The sequence below is a fragment of the Enhydra lutris genome, unplaced genomic scaffold (genome assembly GCF_002288905.1).
Source record: "Enhydra lutris kenyoni isolate GAN:26980312 unplaced genomic scaffold, ASM228890v2 scaffoldscaffold3, whole genome shotgun sequence".
NCBI lineage: Eukaryota > Metazoa > Chordata > Mammalia > Carnivora > Mustelidae > Enhydra > Enhydra lutris.
Window position 1 is genome coordinate 66,835,773 of NW_019154087.1, and position 25,869 is coordinate 66,861,641.

Below are 25,869 nucleotides of genomic sequence, written 5' to 3' on the forward strand. Positions count from 1 at the left end.
CAGTCTACTGTAATTAGTCCACAGTTACGCCAAGTTTCCTTTCCTAGACACTCAGTTACTTAGAAATACTTGTACTGGTTTAAGGAATATTAACTGCCATGAAAATCAGCCATTTAACCAAATGTTATTAAGACAAGTTTGGTAAACAACACTTATCTTAGAATTTCAAAACTGTTTCAGGCTTGGACAGGTGCTTACAGATCATCTAGATCAGTGGTTCTTTTAAGTGTTGTCTGTGACTCCGAAGGATCCCTGAGAACCTTTCCGAAGGTCTGCAAGATCAAGATAACACTAGCAGATTACTGCCTTTTGCCCTGCTGGTACAAAAACAATGGTGGGTAAAACCACGGGTGCCTTAGCAGGAATCAAGATGGGGCACCAAACTGTTTTAATAGCCACTGCATTCTTGACCATGACACACTAGCAACAACAAAAACAACAACAAATTGTTGCTGCAAGAGTAATGGTGAGGGGTTCAGCAGGTCACAGCACACAAGAGCAATATACAAATCCCAGCTGCATTTCAATATACCAGCAATGGAAAATCCAAAAATCCAAAGATGAAATCAAGAGACAATATCACTTAAAAGAGTGTCAAATACTTAGGAATAAATTTGACAAAAGAATGTATGGCATGTACTGAAAGCTACACAATACTGGAGAAATCAAAGATTTAAATACATGTTTATGGATTGGAAGAATCAATATTGTTAAGATGGCGATCATCCAAAGGGTCAATACAATTACTATCTAACTTCAAGGAAATGAATAAATTTATCTTAAATTAAAAAAAATATTTATTTAAGAGTGAGAGCGAGAGTGAGAGAGAGAGAGAGAGAGAGAGAAAGAGAGCACAAGTTGGGAGTGGTTGGGAGGGGTAGAAGGGACAGAGGCAGAGGGAGAAGCAAACAATGTGAGGCTCAGTCCCAGGACCCACCTGAGCCAAAGGCAGATGCTTAAATGACTGATCCACCCAGGTGCCCCTATCTTAAAATTTATATATAACTGTAAAGAACCTAGAATAAACAAAACAATTTTGAAAAAAAAAAAAAAAAAGAACAAAGTAGGACTTATAATATCTGTTTAAAAACTCACTATAAACTTCAGTACAGAATGGTAGTGGCATAACAACAGACACATAGGTCATTGGAACAGAAAAGAAAGTCCAGAAATAAACTCTTATATTTATCATCAAATGAGTTTTGATAAAGGTGCCAAGGCAATTCAATGATAAAAGAGTAGTCTTTTCAAAAATGGTGTTGAGGGACGCCTGGGTGGCTCAGTTGGTTAAGCAGCTGCCTTCGGCTCAGGTCATGATCCCAGTGTCCTGGGATCGAGTCCCACATCGGGCTCCTTGCTTGGCGGGGAGCCTGCTTCTCCCTCTGCCTCTGCCTGCCATTCTGTCTGCCTGTGCTCGCTCTCTCTCCCTCTATATCTCTAAAAAAAAAAAAATGGTGTTGAAACAACTGGATATGCTTATGCAAAGAAAACATGAACTTAGGTGCTTATCTCATATCCTACATAAAAATTAATTATGATCATACATCTAAATGTGAGAGCTAAAACTATGAAACTGCTAGAGAAAACTATGAAACTGCTAGAGAATTTTTTTGTGATCTTCATTTAGGCAAAGATTTCATAGATACGACACCAGAAACATGATCCATGTAAGAACAATTTGATAAATTGTATTTAGTCAAAATTAAAAATTTTTGTTCCTCAAAAGACACCATTAAGATGAAAAGAAAAACCAGGGTGGGAAAAATATTTGCAAATCACATATCTGATGAAGGACTTCTGCCTAGAGTATATAAAAAACTCCTACAGTTAAAAAATATAAAGATAAGTAACAATTAAAAAGTATGAGAGATTTAAATAGACATTTCACCAAAGTAGATATACAAATAGCTAAGAACATGAAAATGTAAGATATTCAAAATCATGAGTCTATTAGGGAAATAGAAATTAAAACCACAGTGTGATACTCTTAAACATCATTAGAATGGCTATAATGAAAAAGTTGATAATAATAAGTGTTGGTGAGCATGTGGAGGCATTGGAACTGTCATATAATGCTGGTGGGACTGTAAACTGGTACTATCTTTTTTTATATTAATATGATCCAGAAATATTATTCATATTCCTTCAATGTTACTCATTTGTTTGTATTTAGTTCTATGTAATTTTAGGTCATGTAGGTGTGTGTATCCACCACCAGTCAAGATATGGAACAGGCCCTTCACACAAGGATCCCTTTTGATGTTCTTTGATAACCACACTCCCTTTACGTCCCCTTCCCCATTCCTAACTCCTAGTAACTACTGATCTGTCCTCAGTCTCCATAACTATCATTTCAAGGATGTTATATAAATGGAATTATATAATATAAAATCTTTTGAGATTGGCTTTTTTTTTTCACTCAGCATGGTTCCCTTGCGGTTCATCCAAATTATATATCTCAATAGCTTGTTCCTTTTTAATTTTGAGTAGTATTGCATGAAATGGATGTACCATAGTTGTTTAAACACTCACCCACTGAAGAACATCTGAGTTGTTTCTGGGTTCTGGCTACTACAAATTAGCTACTATGAACATGCATGAATTGGTTTTTGCATGAACATAATTTTCATTACTTTTGAATAAACGCCCAAGAGTGCAATTGCTGGATCTGACCATAACTGCATGTTTAATTTTATATTAAACATCCACACTTCTTGCTAGAGTGGTTCTATGATTTTTCATTCTCACCAGCAATGTATGTTTATTTTAGCCTTTCTGATAGGTGTGTAGTGATATCTCACTGTGGTTTCCATTTTGTATTTCCCTAATGGCTGATGACATTGGACATCTTTTTGTATGTTTATCGGGTCATCTGTATATTCTCTTCTACAAAATTTCTGTTTATATTTTTCCCCCTTTTCTATTTGGATTGTTTTTTGTTGTTGAGTTTTGAGAGTTTCCTATATATTCTAGATATTAGCCTTTGTAGGATTTGTTGATTACAAATATTTTCTCCTAGTCTGTAGCCTTCTTTCATCCTCCTAAGAGGGTTCTTTGCAGAGCACAAGTTTTAAGTTTTGATGAAGTTTTATTTATCAATTTTTTTTCTTTTATAGATTGTCTTTCAGGTATCAAGCCTAAGTACTCTTTACCTAGTCCTAGATCCCAAAGATTTTCTTCCTTTTTTTCCTTAAAGTTTTATATTTCTACATTTTCATTTATGCACCAGTTTAAAAAATTATTCTTTTTTTATTATTTTTTAATTTTTTTTTAAAGATTTTTATTTATTTATTTGACAGACAAAGATCACAACTAGGCAGAGAGGCAGGCAGAGAGAGAGGGGGAAGCAGGCTCCCCGCTGAGCAGAGAGCCCGATGCGGGGCTCGATCCCAGGACCCTGAGACCATGACCTGAGCTGAAGGCAGAGGCTTAACCCACTGAGCCATCCAGGTGCCCCCAAAAATTATTCTTAATTGTAGCAAAATATACATAACATGAAAATTACCAAAATAGCTATTAGTCATTGGCCATGGATATCTTTAGCAGAGAAGAGATAGTTTGAACAGAATGAGGGGATGCACTTGCGGATCAAGGAACCTAAAAAGGGACTGATAACAAATATTAAGTCCTAAGACACTTACTCTTCTCCATTCATTCATTTATCCAAATGAATATCCAAATTAATAAATATTCATTTATCCATTCATTCATTTAGCCATTTCTGGCTAAGCAGTAATATTTTATTAGATATAATTAATTCTGTACCAGTTTTGTCTTCTGGACCATTTGTAAGATTATAAACAGCTCAGTGTTCTGGTTCACACAATTGGAACCAAAGATATTGACGCCTCACATTCTGAGAATATGTGGTCCCTGCCTCTTTCCCTCCCTCCTTCCATCTCTTCTTCTTTTCCTAAATATAAATGAACTGTCTTCTGTGTACCTGATGAATTACATAGTGTCTAAGTGTTGAACTCCAGGGATGGATCCATCACCCAACACTGTCTTCTTTCCTCCAAACCCCATAGCATCTCCTTCTTTCCCCCAACAACTAAGAAAGGGTTAATATATACAGAGAATATCTGATGCCACAAAATTACATGTACACACACACACACACACACACACACACACGCACAGTGTATAAAAAAGGAACACAGAGTATTTCTGATCCTTTCCCTACTTTCCCCTTTGCAATATGGCCCTTTGGCCCATGGCCCTCAAATTCCTTGGATTTTATAGCACAGAGATTAAAAAAAAAGAAGTCATTTATTTTAACTTATAAACATGTAATTTAATTGGCTTATCAAAGAAATATAAAGTGCAGTGATTTTCTGATAAAATAATTCCAAATATGTAAAGGTTTTGTCTTCAAGATTTTTAGAGAGTACTCTTTTTTTGTTTTTTGATTTTGTTTTTGTTTTTTTTTGGCATGAAATTTCCCCAAAATAGATGGAATAGTCTTCTTTACTTCTTTTTTTTCCTTAACTGAAACACAAACAGCTGCCCAAAGATCTGGTCACCTAGTTTAGTGCTGCTCTTCATTGTTTGAAAGACAATATAGTGAACATCTCTAAGTTCATGACAAAGAATTTAGAACTTCTTCAGTTTTGACCACAGATACATGATTTGTCCAATAGGCTTCATGGGTACTTGGTCACTAAGACCCTCAATGAAGCCAAAGTTCTGATGCATGATAACTAAATGGGGAAGACAAAGAGATGATAACAGCCCCTAGCTGTTCTTCTAACTGATATTGGTAGTCACCTTAGGAACAAGCCTACTATGTGTCATTATGCCTAATGGGACTCCATGAATTGGGGGGGGCCCTTCATTATTTTTTTCATCTAAAAATAACGACTTGAGAGATCTAGTGATTTATTCAAGATCAGTCACAAACCATTTGTAAAAAAAAAAAAAGAACCATATTTCAATTTCTTAGGATTATGCCCATTTACTTTTGTGGGGGATTGAAGGCCAAAGCTACTTAAAAAAAATCAAAGGTAGGAAGATGTAGTAATATTTTTGAAGTTCGGGTTTTGAGTTTTGATCTGCTATGGAACAAAATGAAGGAGAATGAAAGGCAGGGATGAAACAAGAGCAGGGTAGTTGGTGAGATGTCACAGAGGTTGATAATTTTTTTTTTTTTTTTGTAAATGGCCAGATAGCAAATATTTTAGCCTTTGCAGACCATATGGTATCTGTCAAAACTATTTATGTAAGTAATTGGGTATGGCTATGTTCCAAAAAAATTCATTTATAAAAATAGGCATTGGGTAGGGTTTGGCCCACTGGTCATATTTTGCCCACCCCTGGGTCAGAGAATCAGGAAAAAGCAGAAGTGGTGAGTACTGAGGGCTTGCAGATGAGGTACTGGAATCTTCCTTTTAGTGTCTACTACCTTCCAGATTCACTTCCCATCCTTTACGGTGGCCTGGGAACTGGAGGCAAATTTAGGGTCAGTCCATAATGCCAAGAAAATATTACTGTGAAGCTAACGATTTCCTTGGAACAAAAATCAGGAAAAGTTTCAACACATTACCTGAGTTCAAATGCATTTTCATAAGATTACAAAATCCAGGGCTCACACATTTTACACACTTCTGAATACTTTCTGGGAGTATGTAGTATCTGCATTGTAAGACCATTTAAGTTCCATTTGAAATTAAGTCAGTATTTTGTTTTGTTTTTTTAAAGATTTTATTTATTTATTTGACGGACAGAGATCACAAGTAGGCAGAGAGGCAGGCAGAGAGAGAGAGGGAAGTAGGCTCCCCGCTGAGCAGAGAGCCTGATACGGAGCTCTATCCCAGGACCCTGAAATCATGACCTGAGCCAAATGCAGAGGCTTAACCCACTGAGCCACCCAGGCGCCCCATAGTCAGTGGTTTTGCTGAATACAATTTCTTTTTCAGGATGCTGCAATGGAAATTTTGTGGATGACATTAAGAGGGATTTTACTGTCTTCATAAGCTACAACTTGCTAAATTTCTATAGCAACCCTCCCTTACCAGTGTGGTAACAAGATTATAACTAAATCTCCAAGTTTTACCTAGCAACTGACACAGCCAAGATATGTATTTAAGAAAATTAACCTCAGAGAGATTGTGTGGAAAATTTCATCAATTCAACTTAAACTGTCATAACATTTACTGTCTGCAATCATGGTTTTTAAATCTGCATTTCATGCTGTGTTTCAACATTTTAAAATAAATAACCATTTATTATAGCCTCAATGGAAAATGCTGAAACCTAATTTTGTTTCTGTAGCTCTTGAAATTAATTTGACTAGTTTTGTTTTAGATGCATATATTTGGGAGAAGGAGAAATGACAGTGTTTCTATTTTTAAAGAAAAGGCTAATAGGTGTTTAGCATTCAAAATGTTTTTCATGTGTATGTGTTTGATGGTCTCAAAAACTTCCAACAAAACACTAAAGTAAAAAATTACAGTGGCATTTGGGCTAACTTGATAGTATGCATTTGTATTCTCAAACAGAATGCGTGCCACTCAAAGTAATGACTATCCTAGATCTGTGTTTTCTATAGACACTTAGCAAATGTGTGAGTTGATTTGGGGATTATCCATTATGGAGGCAGTTAATAGATTTGCTTGAAAGGCAAAGAAGAATTACAGTAGGGGCCCCTGGGTGGCTCAGTGGGTTAAGCCTCTGCCTTTGGCTCACATCATGATCTCAGGGTCCTGGGATCAAGCCCCGCATCAGGGTCTCTGCTCGGCAGAGAGCCTGCTTTCTCCTCTCTCTCTGCCTGCCTCTCTGCCTACTTGTGCTCTCTCTCTGTCAAATAAATAAATAAAATCTTAAAAAAAAAAAAAAGAAGAATTACAGTGAACAAAATTCACACATATACCACACGGGTCTTTGGAGCATTTCAGAAAATAATTCCTGTTTAGGAAATCCTGCCCAATGCCCAACTATACCATGCCCTGATAAGTTCTCCAAATTACTGATCAAAATTTATATTAAAGATTTATAATCAAGGTTTATATTAGAATATATATTTAATATATAGGTATATATTGATATGTAAGGATTATATATGTATTTTAATGTATCCATAGGTAGGTCATATATGTGTGTGTATATATTTATTTCAGCATATGTGTGCATACAAAGATGCATTTGAGAATATACATTAATGCACTATTCTTATTAGCTCAAAATTAGAAACTATTTAAATGCCTACATATAGTGGAGTGGATAAATAAATTGTGGCCTATTCAGACAAGTACTATGCAGTAATGAGAATGAGTAAGCTACAACACAATGTGGGTTACTGTCACTAACATAATGTTGAGCAGAAGAAGCCATACAGAGAAGAATATATATCGTATGATTCCATATATATAAAATACAAAGACAGGCAAATTCATGCCATTAGAAGTCAGGAAAGTGGTTGCCTTGGGAGTTAGGGTGGTGAGGGACTGAGGGACTTCTGGGTGCAGGTAATGTTCTGTTTCTTGATCCTAGTTACACAGATGTCTTCATTTTGTGGAAAACTCGTGGAGCTGACATGTACATTTTCCTGGATGTATATTTCAATAAAAATTTTTAAAAGTTCGCACAGTATTACGGCTCTTCCTGTGAGATTATGTAACATTTCCCTAATTTTCATAGGTTTTGGCTTCTATAAGAAAATCAGATTTGGGGAAATGGTGAAAATATGCCGAGAAATAGTGTTTATGACATAAATGACATTATTTTAAAGGAGAAATTTTGGAGTGTCTGAGACATTTTTATTTTATGGAACTAAGTTAAAAGTTCACAGCAGTCAGAGATTTTTTTCTTTCTCTCTTGGTACAGACATTCTGCAGAATTCCTTCATCAGATAGAAAGCTCATGGGGGATGGGGTGTAGTATAGTGTTCAGTATTTGGCAGAGATGTGCGCCCATTACCTTTCACACTTCGACAGGCAATGACTGTGGACACTTTTAGCATGTTCGATAATTATTTGCTTCACTTGTTGCTTTTACAATTAGGACTACTCAAGTTCCTTACTTAAAGAGTTTTTCTTCCTCTCCTTTCCTCCCTCCCTTCCCTCTTTCCTTCCTTAGAAAGAGAGAGAGAGTGAGAGAACAGTGGGGAGGAACAGAGGGAAAGGAAGAGAAAGAATCTTAAGCAGGCTCCATGCCCAGTGTGGAGCCCAATGCGGGGCTCCATCTCGTGACCCTGAGATCATGACCTAAGCTGAAATCAAGAGTTAGACACTTAACTGACTGAGCCATCCAGGCATCCCTAAATAGTTTTAGAGTCAATGGAATCACTTCACAAAACTTATAGTTCTTATGTAAATTTTTTTTATTGAAGAATTCTGACTTCTTTTTAAATATCAGTTGAGACCTGTTCCCAAATGTCATCCATGGTGTTTCACACTCCCCTTTTAATTCTTGTGCATCTGTGAAACCAAGAAGGAAAGTCTAGGAATGCATTTAGTTTCATCAATAAAGTCTGATGTTTCCACCCCCAAATAAAACTATGGGCTAGCCATAGATACTCATTTTCTGTCTCATGTTCATACAAATTTGCCCAGCCTTCCCAACAAGAACCGGGTGAGACACCTATTTGGCAAAAATGTGTCCCTCTGAACAGATAAGCAGATGCATGTTTCTAGACAAGCAATTCATCAAGAACTCAACCTTTCTTTTCAGCTTATTATTTTACTTTCTGGCTCCTTTCTGTCTGTTGGCCTCACCAACATAACAGTGAGTATGGAATACAAAAATCTGTTTCCCAGATGTGCCAATGCAATCTGCGAGATTTACGACATAAATGCTAATCTGGAGAGCAGTCTCTGTATCACACATATTTTCCTTTATGATGTGTGACTTCTGTCTTAAATAAGCAACTAAAGAAGCTGTTGGGTTCAATGGAGGGGAGAAAAGGGTCTGACTTTATATTTGAAGACAGCCTTTGAAATTATATTTCTGTACAAGGGATGGCATTTGGATGACTGTAAAGTTTGCCTTCTGAGGTATGGCGGAGAGAAGCAGTATGGCTGCTCAGAGAAGCCTGGGCTCTGAGATGAGACAGGCCCCAAACCCTGGCTCTGCCCCTTGCTCACTGTGTAACCCTGAGAAAATTCCTTAAACTCAGTTTCTTCATTTTCAGGCCACGGCAGTGCATCATAGGTTTGTTGTGAGGATCAAATGAGTTAGCGGCACAAAGCCAGCACTAGTTAAGCCACAGGTAACACTATTCTCATGTTATACATGGTATATACATTTTAAAATTGTATGTTTTTCCTTCACTGATTCAGGAAGTGCTTCTCAAACCAGTAGTAAGAATGCTTTTGTTAAGATAAAAACCAAATCATGCTACTCATCTGCTCTCAGGCTTCTAAAATTTTTTTCATCTCGGGGCACCTGGGTGGCTCAGTCAGTTAAGTATCTGCCTTCAGCTCAGGTCATGATACCAGGGTCCTGGGATTGAGCCCTGCCTCGGGCTCTCTGCTCAGCAGAAAGCCTGATTCTCCCTCTGCCTGCAGCTCTCGCTGCTTGTGCTGTCTCTCTCTCTCTCAAACGAATAAATAAAATCTTAAAAAAAAAAAAAAGTTTTCCATATCACTCAGAGGAAAAGACTAAGGGCTTTATAAAGATGTACAGGTAGGGGGACCATGTTTCCTGATATGTTTAGGACAATCTGGGTCTATGCCTACTGTCCACATGCAATTATTGACAATGTCTCCTTTCACACTCAAACTACCCTGATTTGGATGCTAAAATATATGGTTACCCTATTATTAGGCAGACCCTATGTTATCTGCTTCTCCTCATACCTTACCTAACTATCCCCGGGACCTCACGTTACCACTCTCTCCCTGCCACTCACCATTATGGCCTCCTCGCTGGTCCTTTAACCCTCTAGGCACATTCCTGCCTCTGGGCCTTTGCACTCACCCTTTCTTCTGGCTGGAATGCTCTTAACTTAGACAATGGCATGGTTTACTCCTTTAATGTTTCAGTTTTTATTCAACTGTCACCTTGTATTGAGGCATTCTTTAGCCACCCACTCTAAAATTAATATCTTCTCCCCCTTCCTTCTATTTTTTCTTCCCATTTTACTTTTCTCCTCAGCAGTTATCTCATATGCTATATATTTAGTTATTTCACATGCTTATAGTCTTATTCTTCTACCAGAATGTAAGCTCCATGAGGGGAAGGATGAATGGTTTTCTTCATTGCTATTTCCCCAATGACTGGTATACAGCAGGAGCTCAATAAATATCTTTTGAATGAATAAAAGAAGAACATTTAGAGAAGAAAGATCTGATGTCACTGAGTAACCAAATGGCTAATCCACTGCCCTCCCCATTATCTTCTAGTACAAAATTTGACCTAAAATAATAGGGATCCTATGTTTAGGATTAGTGTTACGAGAAGCATGATTTGACTGGTTTCTATTACTGATGATCTTTTCTATGTAAGTTGTTTAAAAAAAAAAGTTGAGACGGCAAACGGTCAATGAAACTTATAGAGATACTTAAACTCTAAAAGTAACCTCCATTTGAACATCTAAAAATAGTAGTACATCTTCCTGAGGGCATCCTTGATCTTTGCAACCTGAGTCCAGGAACACTGGGGATTTCAAATCTTACAAATTTAAGTAAACATTTCAGAGCATGTGGTTTTGTAATATTTTTGATGTTCAAGTTTAAAAATAAGGCTACCAAAAGTTAATACTGAATGATACTTACATTTAGTCCTCTTACTGAATTCTATTTCAACCATTAACTTTATAATGCAGGAAAGTTTTTCCAAGAAAAACTAGACATAGTTAAAAATAAAATTGTAGCTATAGAAAGCAGTTATTCTAACTCCCAGGAGAGTATGGTAGCTCCAGAAAGCAGTTGTAGAATTTCTGGCAGTATATCAAATTTATTTTGACAATTTCTTAGAACTGTCCTTATTTAATCACTCTAGTCTTAGAATCAACTTCAGAGATAAGTTGATTCTCCGCTCTCTTTCATTTTAGTGTGCACACTCTTTTCTTTCTACCGACTGCATACACTTGTATGATAATAAAGAATTAACACTCATATCCTAGCAATTCATGAGATGAAGACACATAGAAGTATTTTGGAATAAAATAGCCTGAATATCTGCTTTTATTGACCTGAGTGCTCAAAGGAGCGCAACATTTATACACACACGCACACACACACAGAGCGTAGCTTGTGAAAATTGTTTTCTCAAAAATAAAGCTTTTATTCATCCCTATTTTATGTTAAATTTAGAATACAGCAACCTCTTCTAGGACCTGAAGTGTTTGATGGAGGAATATCGTCATGATGCCTTTTCCATCTCAACACCTTCCTAATGAGAACAGGACTGAAACCCTCTCTCCCTCTTCAGCCAGGGGAACAATCGCGTAGTTATGGACGGTTTCCATCTCCCATCCCCCTGAAGTATGAAACACTGTGCTGTGAGCCAGATGCTGAGGGTTAGCGGAGTAACCTCACATGAGAATAATTATTTAACATGACCATGAGAGAAAGCAGTGAGGTTCCCAGACACAGGAAACGAAAAGTCAGAATGGGAGGTAGAGTTGGAGAAGGTTCTAAAGCCTGTTTGTTACAAGGAAGTTGCTGTCTGGAAAAGACAGCAACTTCCTTGTAACAAACAGCAAATTGGGTAATAAATTTATCACTCTGTCATCTTTTATGTACAGATACTCTGAAATCAGCTACTTAGCATAATGAACTTCTGCAATGCGCACGTGACTTAGCAATGCCAGAAACTCAACCTATTTCCTGTCCTCTAAAGAGCAAATACAATCTTTAAGAACATGAACATGGCTTCTGATATTCCAAATCACTTGTAGCTTTAATATTTCAATCCCAATTCCAAGTGTGCTCAAAGAATGTATATTGCACAGAAACCTTGAAAAAAGACTCTTCAATTGAATGTATGTACCAGAGAGAGGAAGGAGACACAATGCCCAGACAGAGGGGGAAAATGATCCTGTTGTTATGTCCTGCTCTGCTTTGCACACACATCTCACAGATTTATGGATCCTGAGACTTTCCTGGTTTGCAGGAAAAAAGTAGAAATTCAGTAAATTCTAAAGGCATGTCAGCTTTTAGATCTGGAATTGTGTGGGAGGAGAAACATTCTTATAGAAGCAAACAGAGTACATTTTCTTATTTTACTCATTTACCAAATATTTTTTTAAGTTGGGTTCCATGCTGGATGCAGGAGATACACTGATAAATGAGAAGGATGGCAGCTTGCCTCAAGGAACTTGCAGGCTAGTGGGCCAGACAGACAAGTGCACTGGCAAATACAATAATCGAATACATACATTAAATGCTATTTCAGAGTTAATAGAGGGTGTCATGCGTGGCCATGAGAAAGGCAATAACCCAGTTTGGGTCAGAGATACTTGCCCAAGAGAGAAATGTTTAAGATGAGATCTGAAGAATCAAGTAGAATAAGTCAGAGGAGGCATGAAGGAAAAATATGCCAGGTAGAAAGACCATCTAGGTATCCTCAGACAGGCCAGGCTAGCTGAGGTAAATGGAGGGAGAGGAAAGTGTGCAGAGGAGTCCCCGGGAGGGAAGGCAGGGTCAGAATTACCCCAGAGGAAACATTAGCTGGGACGCAATGTACCAACACGGGGCAGAGATCTTGGTTAAGGGACACACTTTTCTTTCACAAAATTTAGGGAATACAGTTTTTATTCCTAATCTTATGATTTTTTTAAAAGATTTTTATTTATTTATTTCACAGAGAGATATCACAAGTAGGCAGAGAGGCAGGCAGAGAGAGAGGGGAAGCAGGCTCCCCGCTGAGCAGAGAGCCCAATGCGGGGCTCGATCCCAGGACTCCAGGATCGTGACCTGAGCTGAAGGCAGAGGCTTTAAGCCACTAAGCCACCCAGGCGCCCTAATCTTATGATTATATGATTATAGCGCTATTGCTGGAGTACGGAGTACATGACAAAGATCTGTTTTTATTTGGTTGATGCTGAGTAAAAGGGAAACATCACCATTATCACATCTGCAATAATTTGGTGGGTAATTCAATCAACTTGGAATAGGATGTACAGACCACAGGTGATACTGTGTCTTGTACAAGAATAGAGGTTCCCTCCGACAAATTATCATCAGCAGGAGCAGCAGCATGAATAATTTAATGTAAAAATCTCAGAGAAATCGGATTAGAAGTGAGTTTTAACAATAAAAACCCTAATCAATTCAAATCATACCAATAAGTACTTGCTGAACAACTATTACACTGGAGACACACAATTTGTAAGTTGTGGCCATTTAACTTTGAGGCAGAAGTTGCCCTAGTGATTTGATGTGTCAGGAAACAGCTTTGGTATGGCTGTCCCAACAACAGGCCAGATTCCAGTTGCACAAGATGTCAAAGGCTGTGTGAACACGGAGATAACTGACTCCAAGAGAACATCTCTGGTTTCCACATTGCTCAGATCCGCTGCCAGAGCAAGGGATTGAGTCTCGATTTTCCATTGCAAAATATTCTTGATAATTTCAAACAGAAATTGTCTTTGTTTATTTTCATTGTTGTTCTCAATAAGAGGTGGATGCTTAGAGTGGGCCAAATTAGTAACCAACAATCAGTTATGGGATTCTGTCACAGGCTGGTTAGCTTGTCCTCACAAATCCGCTTTTACCCCCCATTCTGAATGGAGACATTATTCACCTACAATAAGATCTAGGACAGCACTGGTTTCAACTCCCAGCGACACATGTTAGCAATTCTACTCTACATAGGACTCAACTTCTTACCTCTTCCCTTGGCCACCATTCTAATCCCCTCTGATCTACTTCTGTCATACACGTATTTCCCTACATTCCTGTTTCTACTGAATGGGCTGAGGTACAGCAGTTTACGGGCTTATCTGTGTGCACGTATGGGTGAGCTGTTATCCTGAAAGCACGTGATGCCCAACTTTGGCTTACCCGTGCACACAAGTCATTTGCTGAGTTTCCAATCTACTCAAAATTATAACCCTCCTCCCTGTAGACAACACTTCAGGCATTAACATCATCTCATGGAATCATTCAAGAGTACAATTATCAGATTCTGTACTTCTGACCTATATATCGGCATTTAGTAGATGGGAGGTTATTTGTGACCCTAAACACAGATACAATGTTTTACTTGTTTTGCCATTGTAATGAATGTAAACAATTTACATAACAGATTAGTTTACTGGCTAAGTTTGTGCATTTCTTCAAAATGCACTTATCAGATCATGTAAATTCTTGACAATTCAAATCCATCATCAGTTTAGGTTACCAGGGTAGATAGATGAAAGGGTTTATAACTTCCTTCCCTTCCTCTCTCCTATTTTTGTCAGTCTTCTCTTGTAATTATTGATATTATCTTTTTTGTGTAATTAAAAGCTAGAGTAATCCTTTGATAAACTCAGTAATAACTTTTCTTTAACATTGCCATTTGCAAGGCCCTTGTATGCTCAAAAACCAAGAAGGAAACTGGCATTTATTTGGCACATCTGTCTGATTTTATCACCAGGTAGCATGTCTGTGTGTGCAAGTATAAGCCAGAGCCAGAGGAGTTGCTCCCTACTTTTTGGCTTATTTCTTCTCTCTGCAACATATTTAACTCCAGACTCATTTTTTCAATTTAGGATCTATAAATGCTTCAGCAGCAACCATTCAGAGACTAGATCTAGCCTCTCTAAGAATGACATTTACTCAGGGGTAGCGATGGCATTTTGACCAGAGCTGTGTATGTGTGCCGGGAGCTGGTAAGAAACAGGTGAAATGTGGTCAGAGGAGGGAGGATCTTGACTACTAAACATGTGAGCTCCTGGGTGTTTTTTTATTAAAGCGATGCTCAGTAAGTAGAAGTGAAGATCAGTATAGACTGGAGGAAAGAAACTCTGAAGATAGATCAATTAGGAAAACTCCTGGAAATCAGGTGTAGAATGACCCCCTCTGTCACTCTCAGAGACCATCAGGAGCCACTCAGTACTAAACAAAATGGTAAAGTGAGATGGACAGCTGCTACTTTGTCCTGCAACACGGGCAGCCTGCCATGGTCAGAGGAGTACATAGGTCTGGTAGGTGAGACCCCCAAGCATCAGATTCTTAGAGCAGGAGGCAGCTGCAGACAAAAGGCATGAGCCTTCCAAATCAACTGGAAGGATTTCTCTTAACTCTCCTGGGCAGAATTTGGGTAAACTGCAACATCTTATGGTCTCCTAACCTAGAGAAGAGGGCTGACAGAATAAAGGACAAATAACCCCTAAATATTGTGAGGCTTTTTAGCTTACTCAAATGTTTTCTTCTTTTCCTTTGGAAGAAGATTAAAGTAACTAAACTGTATATATATTTTTTAACCCCAAAGTTTTACTTTCTAAAATGAATGTTGGTTAAATGACTCATTACATGAGTTTTAGAAAAACAGGAACTACACAAAGGTACTCCTGTGATATAAAAACACATAAGGTATATAAAGTCTTGGATTCCCAAGTGGGAAGACTCATATGGTCAAATGTAAATTATTATCCATTGTTATACGAATGTAAAACAAAGTTTTATTTGAATTTTCACCAATTGGAGATAAACAGATGATCTGACTTCCAATGTTGCTATGGAACAGAAATGCCGTTTTGTCTGGTGATTGGCAGGTAACACCTCAAAGAAATAAGCAAGCCTCCTTCCCACCAGTTGCAGACATTGATTTTCCAAAGAGTTTCTTTGCCAATGGTCAAATGGGAATAGTTCATTTGGAGATAGTTAATTACTCTCCTGGGACTTGATGGGTTGGTTAACTCGTGTGTAAGTATGAATAATCAATATTTAATACTCTACAATGTGACTGCTAGAGTAAAATTTTGAATAAGAGTCATATAAACATTTAAAATCTATTATTGAAGAAAGATGTCATGAGAAAGTCAAGTGTTTACACATAATATTTTATAAAGATAAAATTAATAACAACAAAATTAAAGTTCTGTACCATGTGCTAAATATTTGAAGTTAATTGCACATTTTAAGTTTTGCATCATAGTTCAGTTCTAAAATCCCATTTTAAGTTCAAATAGAAAACATATGTTTTCATGTTATTCTGTGAAAAGGGATGGTATATTTTTAAAAAATAATTTGTTGTCTAATTTCCCCAATGTTGCATACAGTATATCGGAGAACTTCTGAAATGTTTCTTATTTGTAACATTTGAGATTGTAATTATTGTTTTCAGCTTATTGTTAGCACTTCATGGCTTTTCCTGGGAGGCAAGTACAATTTTGCCACCGTTTAAGTGTATCTATTGGAAACTGAGAGACTTACCTAAAATTTATCATGTCTTCAAACAAAACTTGCCATTTAAAGTCATCATGCTGAATACTATGGCTCAGAATAACTTTGTTTTTATAGATAATTACACAGAAGAGAAAAAGGCTGAGGAAAGCACTTCTCCTGGGCTTAGAATAAAGACATCCTTAACGGCTGACATAGACCACGTGATTTCACATGAATTTTAGGTTGTTTGGATTCTCGCAGCAATTTCCCTTCACAACCACTAGAGAAAGGATGAATTATCTAATTCTTTTTGGCTTTAGTTTGTTTTGGTACTAACCGGTCCCTAAAGAGAGGTGATCATAGTGACAGTGGGCTAGATATCTTCCTCTCCTACTGAAGCACCAGCTTTGTCTTATGGTTTTGGGGACCCTGACTACATCGCTCAAGGGTGGGCACACAGTGGGTCTTCCATAAATGGAAACTCCATAAACCAAAAGAACAAAGGAAGTGACAGTAAGTTGATGCCTATTTGAAACAGCTTAATGAGACTGTTCAACAAGGTTAGCACTGGCCCATGATCCCGTGGACCCCACTGTCTTTAGGTCACCCAGATCAACGAGGGAAGCCAGCCTGCCCTTCCATATCAATCCAGAGGGTCAAAATAAAATATATACTTTTCATTTCAAGACATACGGTGGATGTCCGGCTGCTGAACGGCAGCACCTTAAAAAGGTAATGGAAAATGAAGAGACACTTATTTTAAGTACTGTTTGGGCTCCATAGATCTCCTCCTGCAAACTGAATCTCAGAAAAATCCCGTTGCTTCCCAAGATCACCTACCACTCAGCAAGTTCAGGGCTGCCATGAGAACCTGCTTCATGAAAGACCATGACTTTGAAAAGTCACCCCAGAAATACGATTTTGTTTACAATTAAGTTAGCAAATAAGTGTAACATTTCACGAATCATAAAAATTTTAAATGCCACCGAATATGAAGGCTGCAGAAAATCACTTAGCAAAAACATGGACTTAAATTCCAAAGGTCAGTAGCGACTCTCTTACTGTGGAATCAGAGCATATGTTCAAACCTGCAAATATATTTGTGGTTACTTCCTACCTTAAACACATTGATAGGGAGATCAATGACCACATAGATAAGGTCTCCAAGGGCAAGGCTGGCTATCAGCGCGTTGGGGCCATTCCTCATACACTTGTTCTGGTAAATGATCCTGAGCAGGGTTGCATTCCCCACCATTCCCACGATGAAAATAGTACAAGATATCACAGTGTTAATGTATTTGAAAGCTGAAGTAATCTTAGTTTGCTGTGGGCAATAGTTGTGCATTGAACCATTGCTGGGTAGGGCCAAATTAGTGGGTCGATGAGTGGTAACCAGAAGATTGAGTTCTGTCCCATGAAAAATGGTGATGTCATCCACTGGCGTGCTTAGGTTTGTGCTGTAGCTCTCAGGATGGTCACTGATTACACATCCAACCAGCGCTACCCAAAAGGCCACCTTGAGGCAAAAGGCTTCCATCACGATGCAAATTTGAAGAAAAGTCTCTTACTGTGTTGCCTTTATACCCTCAATTTTTTTCACCTGGAAAAGAAAGGAGGACAAATAATTTTGGTTACCAAATATAGCTGCCAATAAAATTATAGTCATTGACTATTTACTACTTCAAGTAAAAAGTAGTATATATTAGGTAATTAGATAAGATAATCTGTGTCAGGTTATCCCATGGCAGGAAAAAAAAAAAAGAGCAAAGCTCCATTATGGCTCTCTGTCTATGCCTCTCTGCTTCCTTCTCTTTCCCTCTCTCATCTCCATCCACAGCTATCCTTATATCTAGATTATAATATGGATGAGGATATGCTGGTTTTTCCTTTAGTAGATAAAAAGTTACTTTTTTTTCTCCATTACACCTAGGCTGATAAGAACCTGAATTACAAAAATCTTCAAGAGTTGAGATACAAAATTTTACTTATTAATGGAAGAGAAAAGGCATTATTTGCCAACTAGAAGTTGCATGGTATTAACTCTAAAAATCGCCCAAGTCTGTAATTCAATATTCCAAAATGTGTTCTGTTTTGCACATGGTAAATAATGGACATGGGAAAAAAATGTAGCATAGGTAGCCATTTAAGTGTTATAAAATGCTCTTTTAAAATCAGAACTCTGGTGGTGAACACCATTGATACATTAACAATCTTCATTTTGATTAAAAATTATATAATTGGTAAAGAAAAAATATTTATTTTATTGAAAATCTTGATGGTCAATGGGTACAATCCATCTGACAGGCCCTATGTTTTCTTTTCCATTCCTCAGAAATTATTATCACAATATTTGCCAATGGCTGAAACTGGGAGTAATGGCTTTCTCAGGTCAGGCACAGTATCTGGCTTTCCAAGGGACATCTGTCCCAGGCTCTCTTTTAAACATACTATTTAGCTACGTTTATAAGACCTATTGAGCACTTGGCATGCACGGTGCCATCCAACACAAACCATGTTCCTGTGAAGCCAGTACATAGTTCCATTACAAACATAGGGAACCTGGGGCTCATAAGGGCAAGTATCTTGTCAAGTCCACAGGTGGCAGTGGAAATGCTGATCCTAAGGCAGGTTAGTGTGATGCTGAACCCAAGCTCTTAACTGCTAGCCCACACTCTCTCTCATTCTCTTGCCTTCTTAGCTCTACAATGTTTCAACAGAATCTCCAGAGTTTTGATGAAGCAACAGACTCCGGAGGGCGATTACATGTTTCCAAAAGACCATTTGTGGTTTCTGCTTAAGTGACTTGCAGAGAGCACGTGGTGCTTCTTGCTCAGAAGGTCAAGGTTTCTACTTTAATCCTTAAGGAAAGATGCTGGGGAAAATGAGGCGGTTGGAGGTAACACAGTAATCAAAGGTAAATAAAAATGGTTCTTGGGGCGCCTGGGTGGCTCAGTGGGTTAAGCCTCTGCCTTCGGCTCGGATCATGGTCCCAGGGTCCTGGGATCGAGCCCTGCATCGGGCTCTCTGCTCGGCAGGGAGCCTGTTTCCCCCTCTCTCTGCCTGCCTCTCTGCCTACTTGTGATCTCTGTCAAATAAATAAATAAAATCTTAGAAAAAAAAATGTTTTTTCCCATTTAAATATTTTGTAATTTTTCTTCTCTATGAGTTTTTAATGATTCTTTAAATGAAGACCCATAAGCTCATTAATGCAGTGGCATGTGTCTATGATTTTTAGGCCCAGTAATAATTTAAATTTTTTAAAAACTGTGTCTTTTTTCTTGGTCTATTTATGTTTGGTACTAATGACTTTTAGGAATTTTGACAGTTATCTTGGAAATCAATAGAGCTTAGGTTTAGACAATATAAAAATGAAATAAGATTTATTCAGGTTGTAAAGAAGGTTTGAGGTAAGTACAAGGTGCAAATACCACATACTTTTGCCTTCCCCTGAGATTTTTCCAGGAACCTGAAACAATAATGACATTGTATGTATATTAATAATTTATTATAAATGTGTCCGACTTGAGCTTTGCAACTCTAAGTAGGAAGGGGCAATATTCCCATTTTAATTGTGAGGAAAGTGAGTCTTGAAGAAGGTAAGGCTTCATGGCCAAGAAGTGGCAGGACAGGGATAATGCCTCACTTTGCTTTGCTTAATTATAAGTAGTTTGCATTTGTTTCCTGCTTTTTACAGTTTAGAGTGAATATTTGACTGAATGTTGACAGATCTACAAAATGCCACTAGTTGCATTCCACAGTGGAGACCAGGACTCCAAGTACAAAGCATATGGTCATTCTCCTCTTTAGATCATAGATATGGGAGAAAAGAAATCCTTCAATACCTTGTGCTATTTGATGGCTAATCCACTTTTCCAGTTAGAATGGACCCTTCATTAAAGTTTCCTTAAATATGGGAGAGAGATGGCCTTTCCTGGAAATGGAGTGGCTCTTTGCCCAGTAGAATCCACTAGGAGAGTATTTAGTGAACTGACCTGGCTATCATGGGTGATTATGACCCTCAGGAAAGGTACCACTAGTGTCTGAGCATCAACATGCTGGTTTGCTTGGTCAGCTGATTATGCAGGAACTAAGGCGGCCATGGCTGTGGGTTCTTACCAAGGTGTGAGCTAGCTACCAGCGAAATCACTTTCCTTTCACCTCCAACAACGACACCACCACATCATTTCTGATGACATCGCCGTCAGCTCTCTACATGTATTAAGCTGCAGAATTCAGAGATACTTGGCAAAGATATGTGGGTATCATGTTATTATTGGGTGAAAAACACAAAACCAACCAAATAAACAACCCCCCCCACCCTCAAATGCATGTTCCTCCAAGGATGAATTTGTAGCCCTTTTCCATGGATCCAAGTTATGCTGTGCTTGGAACCCTCAGTCATAATCAGACCTGGCTCTCTAGTGAGGCATCTCAGGTTCAGCCCAAGGTTTACAGGCATGCCCCCTATTTGGTGGCTAAGAATTTGGTGGAGTTCAAAAAGCTATTTCTAAGGAAGAGGACTGAATCCTTCCGCTGACACTCTAAGCATTTAACACCTTGGATTCTCAGGATTAAAGTTCACCTATATAACTAGTAATTTAGAAATTCCAATCTTACTGAAATGGCATAAATTTAAAGCAGGTAATTTACTGAAATGACTATCAAGGTATTTCTCAATTAATTAACACTTAACACAGAGGAGGTACTAGGTGGTGGGGGGGAAAGCCATGAATATCTACAGGAGGAGAGGAAAAAAAAAACAAAAAACAAAAAACCCCAAACCCCAACAAATAAACCAGGAACTTTTTACTAGTTTTCCGTGGGTTCTGCTCTCTCGGTAATAAATTAGCAGCTGGTCTTACTGACGACGCCTGACTTTAATATGCCTCCCACCCCACCCCCTCCGCCGCCAACTCTATCCGGGAACTCCATTAGGATGGTGTAAACAGAGGCTGATTATCTAGAAACAGCCCTTGTTTTCTGCACGTGAAACGCAACAAGTGCCCTTTAAAGGAGAGCACAGAACAAAACGCCCAGACCTCTGCAGGCAGGTTTCCAAACTAGCTGCACTGGGGGTTTTCCAAAACACATCAGTCCCTCACACCGACTGCCCTTGGCTACCCTTGGCATACCCCGAGTATGGGGGGGGGGGGGGGAGAAGCAAGCAAGTCTGAAAGGCAAACTTCACTAGTAGGCTTTCGAGCCACCATCAGACAAGGGCGTGATGTTGCACAAAGTTCTCGCATGTCTGGGGAGAACCGTTGATCTTCCTCTAAAAATCCGAATCCCGCCTGGGGAGGCTGGGGGCTTTCGCTCAGTGCCCCAGCCCCCAAACGTTTTCGGAGCGTTCCCTTACCCGGGAAGGCGCCTGCCCCGCCGCGCGCCCTCGGGCAGGTGGGTGCCAGCCCCTGCGCGGAGGGTCGCCAAGCCTCAGGGCGCCGGCCGTAAAGGCGCCCGCTCGCCTCTCCTCCCAGCCCTGGGGCCCAGGCGGCGCCCCCCACCTCCACCTCCCCGGCTCCCTGAGAGGAAAGAGTTGCACCGACCGTGGAGCTTGGCGGGCTCAGACAGCTGCCCGGTCTGCGCGCTGCACCCGGGCGGGAGGGAGCCGAGCCGGCGAGGGTAGGTGGTGGCTGTCCCCCGGCTCCCGCGCCGCGGCGGCCCGAGAGCTCAGCGGCCTCGGCTTCCGAACGCTTCCTGGGCAAGGCTTCTCCCGGGAGGTCTTCTGGCCACCGTGTGGGACGAGTCTCTCCACCTCCTGTCCGCAACCGCCAAACCAAAGGGATGACTGCAGGCGCGCGCGCGCGAAGACTCGCAAGAAAAAAGAGAACTCCAGGGAACACGCCTCCGGATCTGTCCTCCCCTTCTCCTCGAAACACTCCCAGACCTTCTCCTCCACTTTGGGGCGCCAAGAAAGTCCTACCCTTCCAGCCCTCCCGAGGCTGCCACTATAAAGCGCAAAGCTGCCGCCCTCCCAGACCCTGAAGGGCAAGTCTTTTAACTCTTTCCTTCCCGAAACGAAGGGGGTTTGGCAATGGAAGGAGGAGCGTTTTACAGACAAGATTCAAAACTGAGGAAAGCCTTGCTAAAAAACCCATTCCCTTCACAGTAAGAGTAGGCAGATTTGATCCGTGAGGAAAGGACTAAGGCTAGAGTCAGGATCCAAGCGGGGGTGGGGAGTCTCCTCCGCATTCCTTGCCTCTTGGCTTGGCTTCTATGCACCCCCTCTCACCCTTAAGCTTAACCCAAGTTAAAGAGCCACCTTGGACAACGTTGACTGGGTCAAGTTTTGCTTCTGTCTCACCTCTAGAAGTCTGCTCCCCACTGCTCCGTACCACTGGGGGGAAGGCAGGAGAGTCTGTGAAAGGGCCCAGTGCGTGGCTTAGAGAAACCTGTGATCCCTCAAGAAATTCAAACACTGTGCAGACACTGCAGAAGGTGGGTCTCAGCATCCTTCTATGATAGAGAGTTTTACCCTAAATTAGGGAGTGGGAGAGGAGGTGAGGGACAAATGCCATCGCTTGTGACATACAAGAATAAATTCAGGGCTCCTTAGAGAAAGTTCTCCCTTGGAATCCTTTAAGGCATTACTGGTGTGAAACATATTGTGGAAAGGTGAGTTTGGAGCCCTGGTAACATTATATTACAGACTATTCCGATTATCTATTGCAGCTAAAGAAAATCACCCTAAAATGGTAGTGGCTAAAAAGAACAGCAGTCATTTACTTTACTCATCCTTCTGCAATCTGAGCAGGGCTTGGCTGGGACAGCTCATCTTTGCTGGGGCTGGAGGCTCCACTTCTAAGACAGTTCACTCACTTGATGATGACTATTGGTTTTTCTCCATGTGTGTCTCTCTACAAAGAGACTTGTAGAGAGTGATTTGTAGGCTTCCTCACAGCATGGTGGCTCTGTTCCAAGAAGGAGTGTCCAAAGAGTCAGGAAGTGGAAGCTGCCAGTTTTATAAGGTCTGGGCCTGGAAACTGGTACGTGTCACTTCTGCAGGATTCTATTACGAAGCAGTCACTGATCCCAGGTTAAAGGTGAGGGGCTATTGCCTCCACCTGTCAATGCAAGGAGCGCAAAGAATTTTTAGGGGGCGTCTTGTAAAAGAATCAAAGAGATGCACAGAATATCACCATTGAGTGGAGCCTTAATAGACATCTAGTCCTGCTGGACTAGGTATTACCCTGTGTATTAATCTACTCTATCCACAGCTTTCCCATGACAGAGAGTCAGTAAGCCTTAGTTTGCGTTGAAAAATAAAGCACATGGCTCAGCAAGCTGGCAATATTTCCAAGGAGGAAAAAGTTATTGCTTTCTCCAGAAGAGGCAATTTTACACCAGGGTTCACACCTTGGAATGTGAACCAAGTGCTGGATTTTAGTCCTTACACACTCTGTGACCAGACACACTTGGACAGTGCACAACTTGCATAACTGAGCATATTAGTTTATCTAGTCTTTGGTAGAACACGTCCATTGGCCCCTATATCCTGGGAACAGCTCATCCCAATGTGGCACAAGTCTAGTTATTAAAAATTCCTCTTCCAGATGTGCCTGGGTGGCTCAGGTCATGATCTCAGCGTCCTGGGATAGAGCCCTGGGTTGAGTTCCCTGCTCAGGAGGGAGTCTGTTTCTTCTTCTCCCCCTGCCCACACGTGCCCCCCCCATCGCTCATGTGCACACACTCTCTCTCAAATGCATAACATCTTTAAAAAAAATTCCTCCTCTGCATGCCTTAAGATGTTGATTTCAAAAAGCAGAGAACAACAAGTGTTGACATGGATGTCTAGATACTGGAACCCTTGTACATTACAGGCAGGAATGTAAAAGAGTGCAATAGCTGTGGAAAACAGTATGGCAGTTCCTCAAACAGTTAAACATAAAATTACTGTATGATCCAACAATTCTATTTCTGGGTATATACCCAACATAACTGAAACCGGGGACTCAAACAGGTATATGTACACCCATGTCCATAACAGCATTATTCACAGTAGCCAAAAGATAGAAACAACCCAATTGTCCATCTATGGATGAATGGTGCACACACACACACACACACACACACACACACAGAAACATTACTTAGCCTTAAAAAGGGGTAAAATTCTGATACATGCTACAATGTAGATGAAACTTGAGGACATTATGCTAAGTGAAATATGGCAGATGCAAAAGGACAGCGGTTGTAGGATTCCCCTTATGTGAATGCTTAGACAAGTAGTCAAAATCAGAAACAGAAAGTGGTATGGTGGTTGCCAGGGGCTGAGATTGGGGGAGGAATGAGGATGTGCTGTTTCATGTGCTTCAGAGTGTGGTCTGGAGATGGAGAGTGGCGATGGTTGCACAACAATGTGCATGTACTTCATGTGACAATGGTATGCTTAAAAAGTCTAAGATGATAAATTTATATTCTGTATATTTTGCCACACAAAAAATTCTTCCTGACGTTAAGATGAAATCTGCCTCTGTGTCTTACCTGTTGATCTGCTGTACGTGTTCCTAACATAAATTTACTGCTTCTTCTAAGAAAGATCTTCAAATATAAATAAATATGTTTTATGTGGGTCACCAGCATAGATCTGCCTTTGTAAGGGATTGGGACTGCCTCATTCTAGGTGAGGACAACACAAATTTCCCTTAGTTGTTGGAGGTTTATATACTTGTCTTTTCTGCTTTACTTTGGGGAAAATGGCTTCTGTAGGTTTAAATCTGTTTTCATTTAAATTAACTACTTCCACTAACCCCTTTTCCCATATATAGGACTTTATATACCCCCGCTTCTATATTCCCTGCTTTGTGCTTTTTTTTTTTTTTTTTAAAGATTTATTTATTTATTTGAGAGAGAGAGTGAGAGCGAGAGCGAGAGCTTTCGCAGGGGGCAGGGGCAGAAGGAAAGGGAGAGAGAATCTCAGCCAGACTCCCTGCTGAGCACAAAGCCTGAAGGTGGGCAGTCTCAGGACACATCACAAACCAAGAGTCAGACACTCAACCGGCCGAGCCACCCAGGGGCACCCCTGCTTTGCCCTTTAAAAGAACACATAGTTAATATATTTGACTAAGTTTCTCAACTTGCCTTCCAAGGATTATTTCCTTCCCCTGGAAAGTAGGTTGAATGCTGGTTTGCAGGTCTTTGGAGTTTCCAGGAGACTTTCTTAATCACACTTGACTTCTGGTTCAAGCGGCTTAGAAGTGGGGCATTAGTGTAATGTTAGTTACATTGCCTTTTCCCAGCATCATATTATCATTATTGATTTCCTGAATAATAATTGCTGAAGATGAAGATGTACTCAGATAGCACTTAAAAGCCAAGCTCTCATCTGCCCTTGGGATAAAAGTTCTTATGAATTTAAGTTTCTTGATTCAAACTTGCAGATTCATTTCACAATTGCTAATTCTTAAGTTCCTCAAACTTGAAGTACAATAACAGATTTGCCTCTCACAGTATTTGCAAAAAATATTGTGTTCACTTCAGGGGCCCCTGGGGGAAAGCAAACATGAAGAGGTCAGAGAAAAACCACAGAGATAAAGAAAGGCTGGAAAGCTGGCTGTGAGAGGAGACGGGGAGAAGCTGGGGATATGTACGTCAGTGACCCAGACCCATCACTATA

General features: G+C 39.9%; 1 protein-coding gene across 1 annotated transcript in view; it reads right to left on the reverse strand.

Moving 5' to 3' along the window:
* LOC111156746 (endothelin receptor type A) overlaps window positions 1-21,904 on the reverse strand; it is a 63,937-nt gene extending 42,033 nt beyond the window's left edge. Inside the window, exons 1-2 of the mRNA XM_022517810.1 lie at window positions 21,800-21,904; window positions 17,374-17,856 (exon numbers count right to left, since the gene is read on the reverse strand). Of these exons, the coding sequence (XP_022373518.1) occupies window positions 17,374-17,793 (420 nt within the window). The 5' untranslated portion in view covers window positions 17,794-17,856; window positions 21,800-21,904. The remainder of the gene's footprint in view (window positions 1-17,373; window positions 17,857-21,799) is intronic.
* Window positions 21,905-25,869: the final 3,965 nt, after the last annotated feature.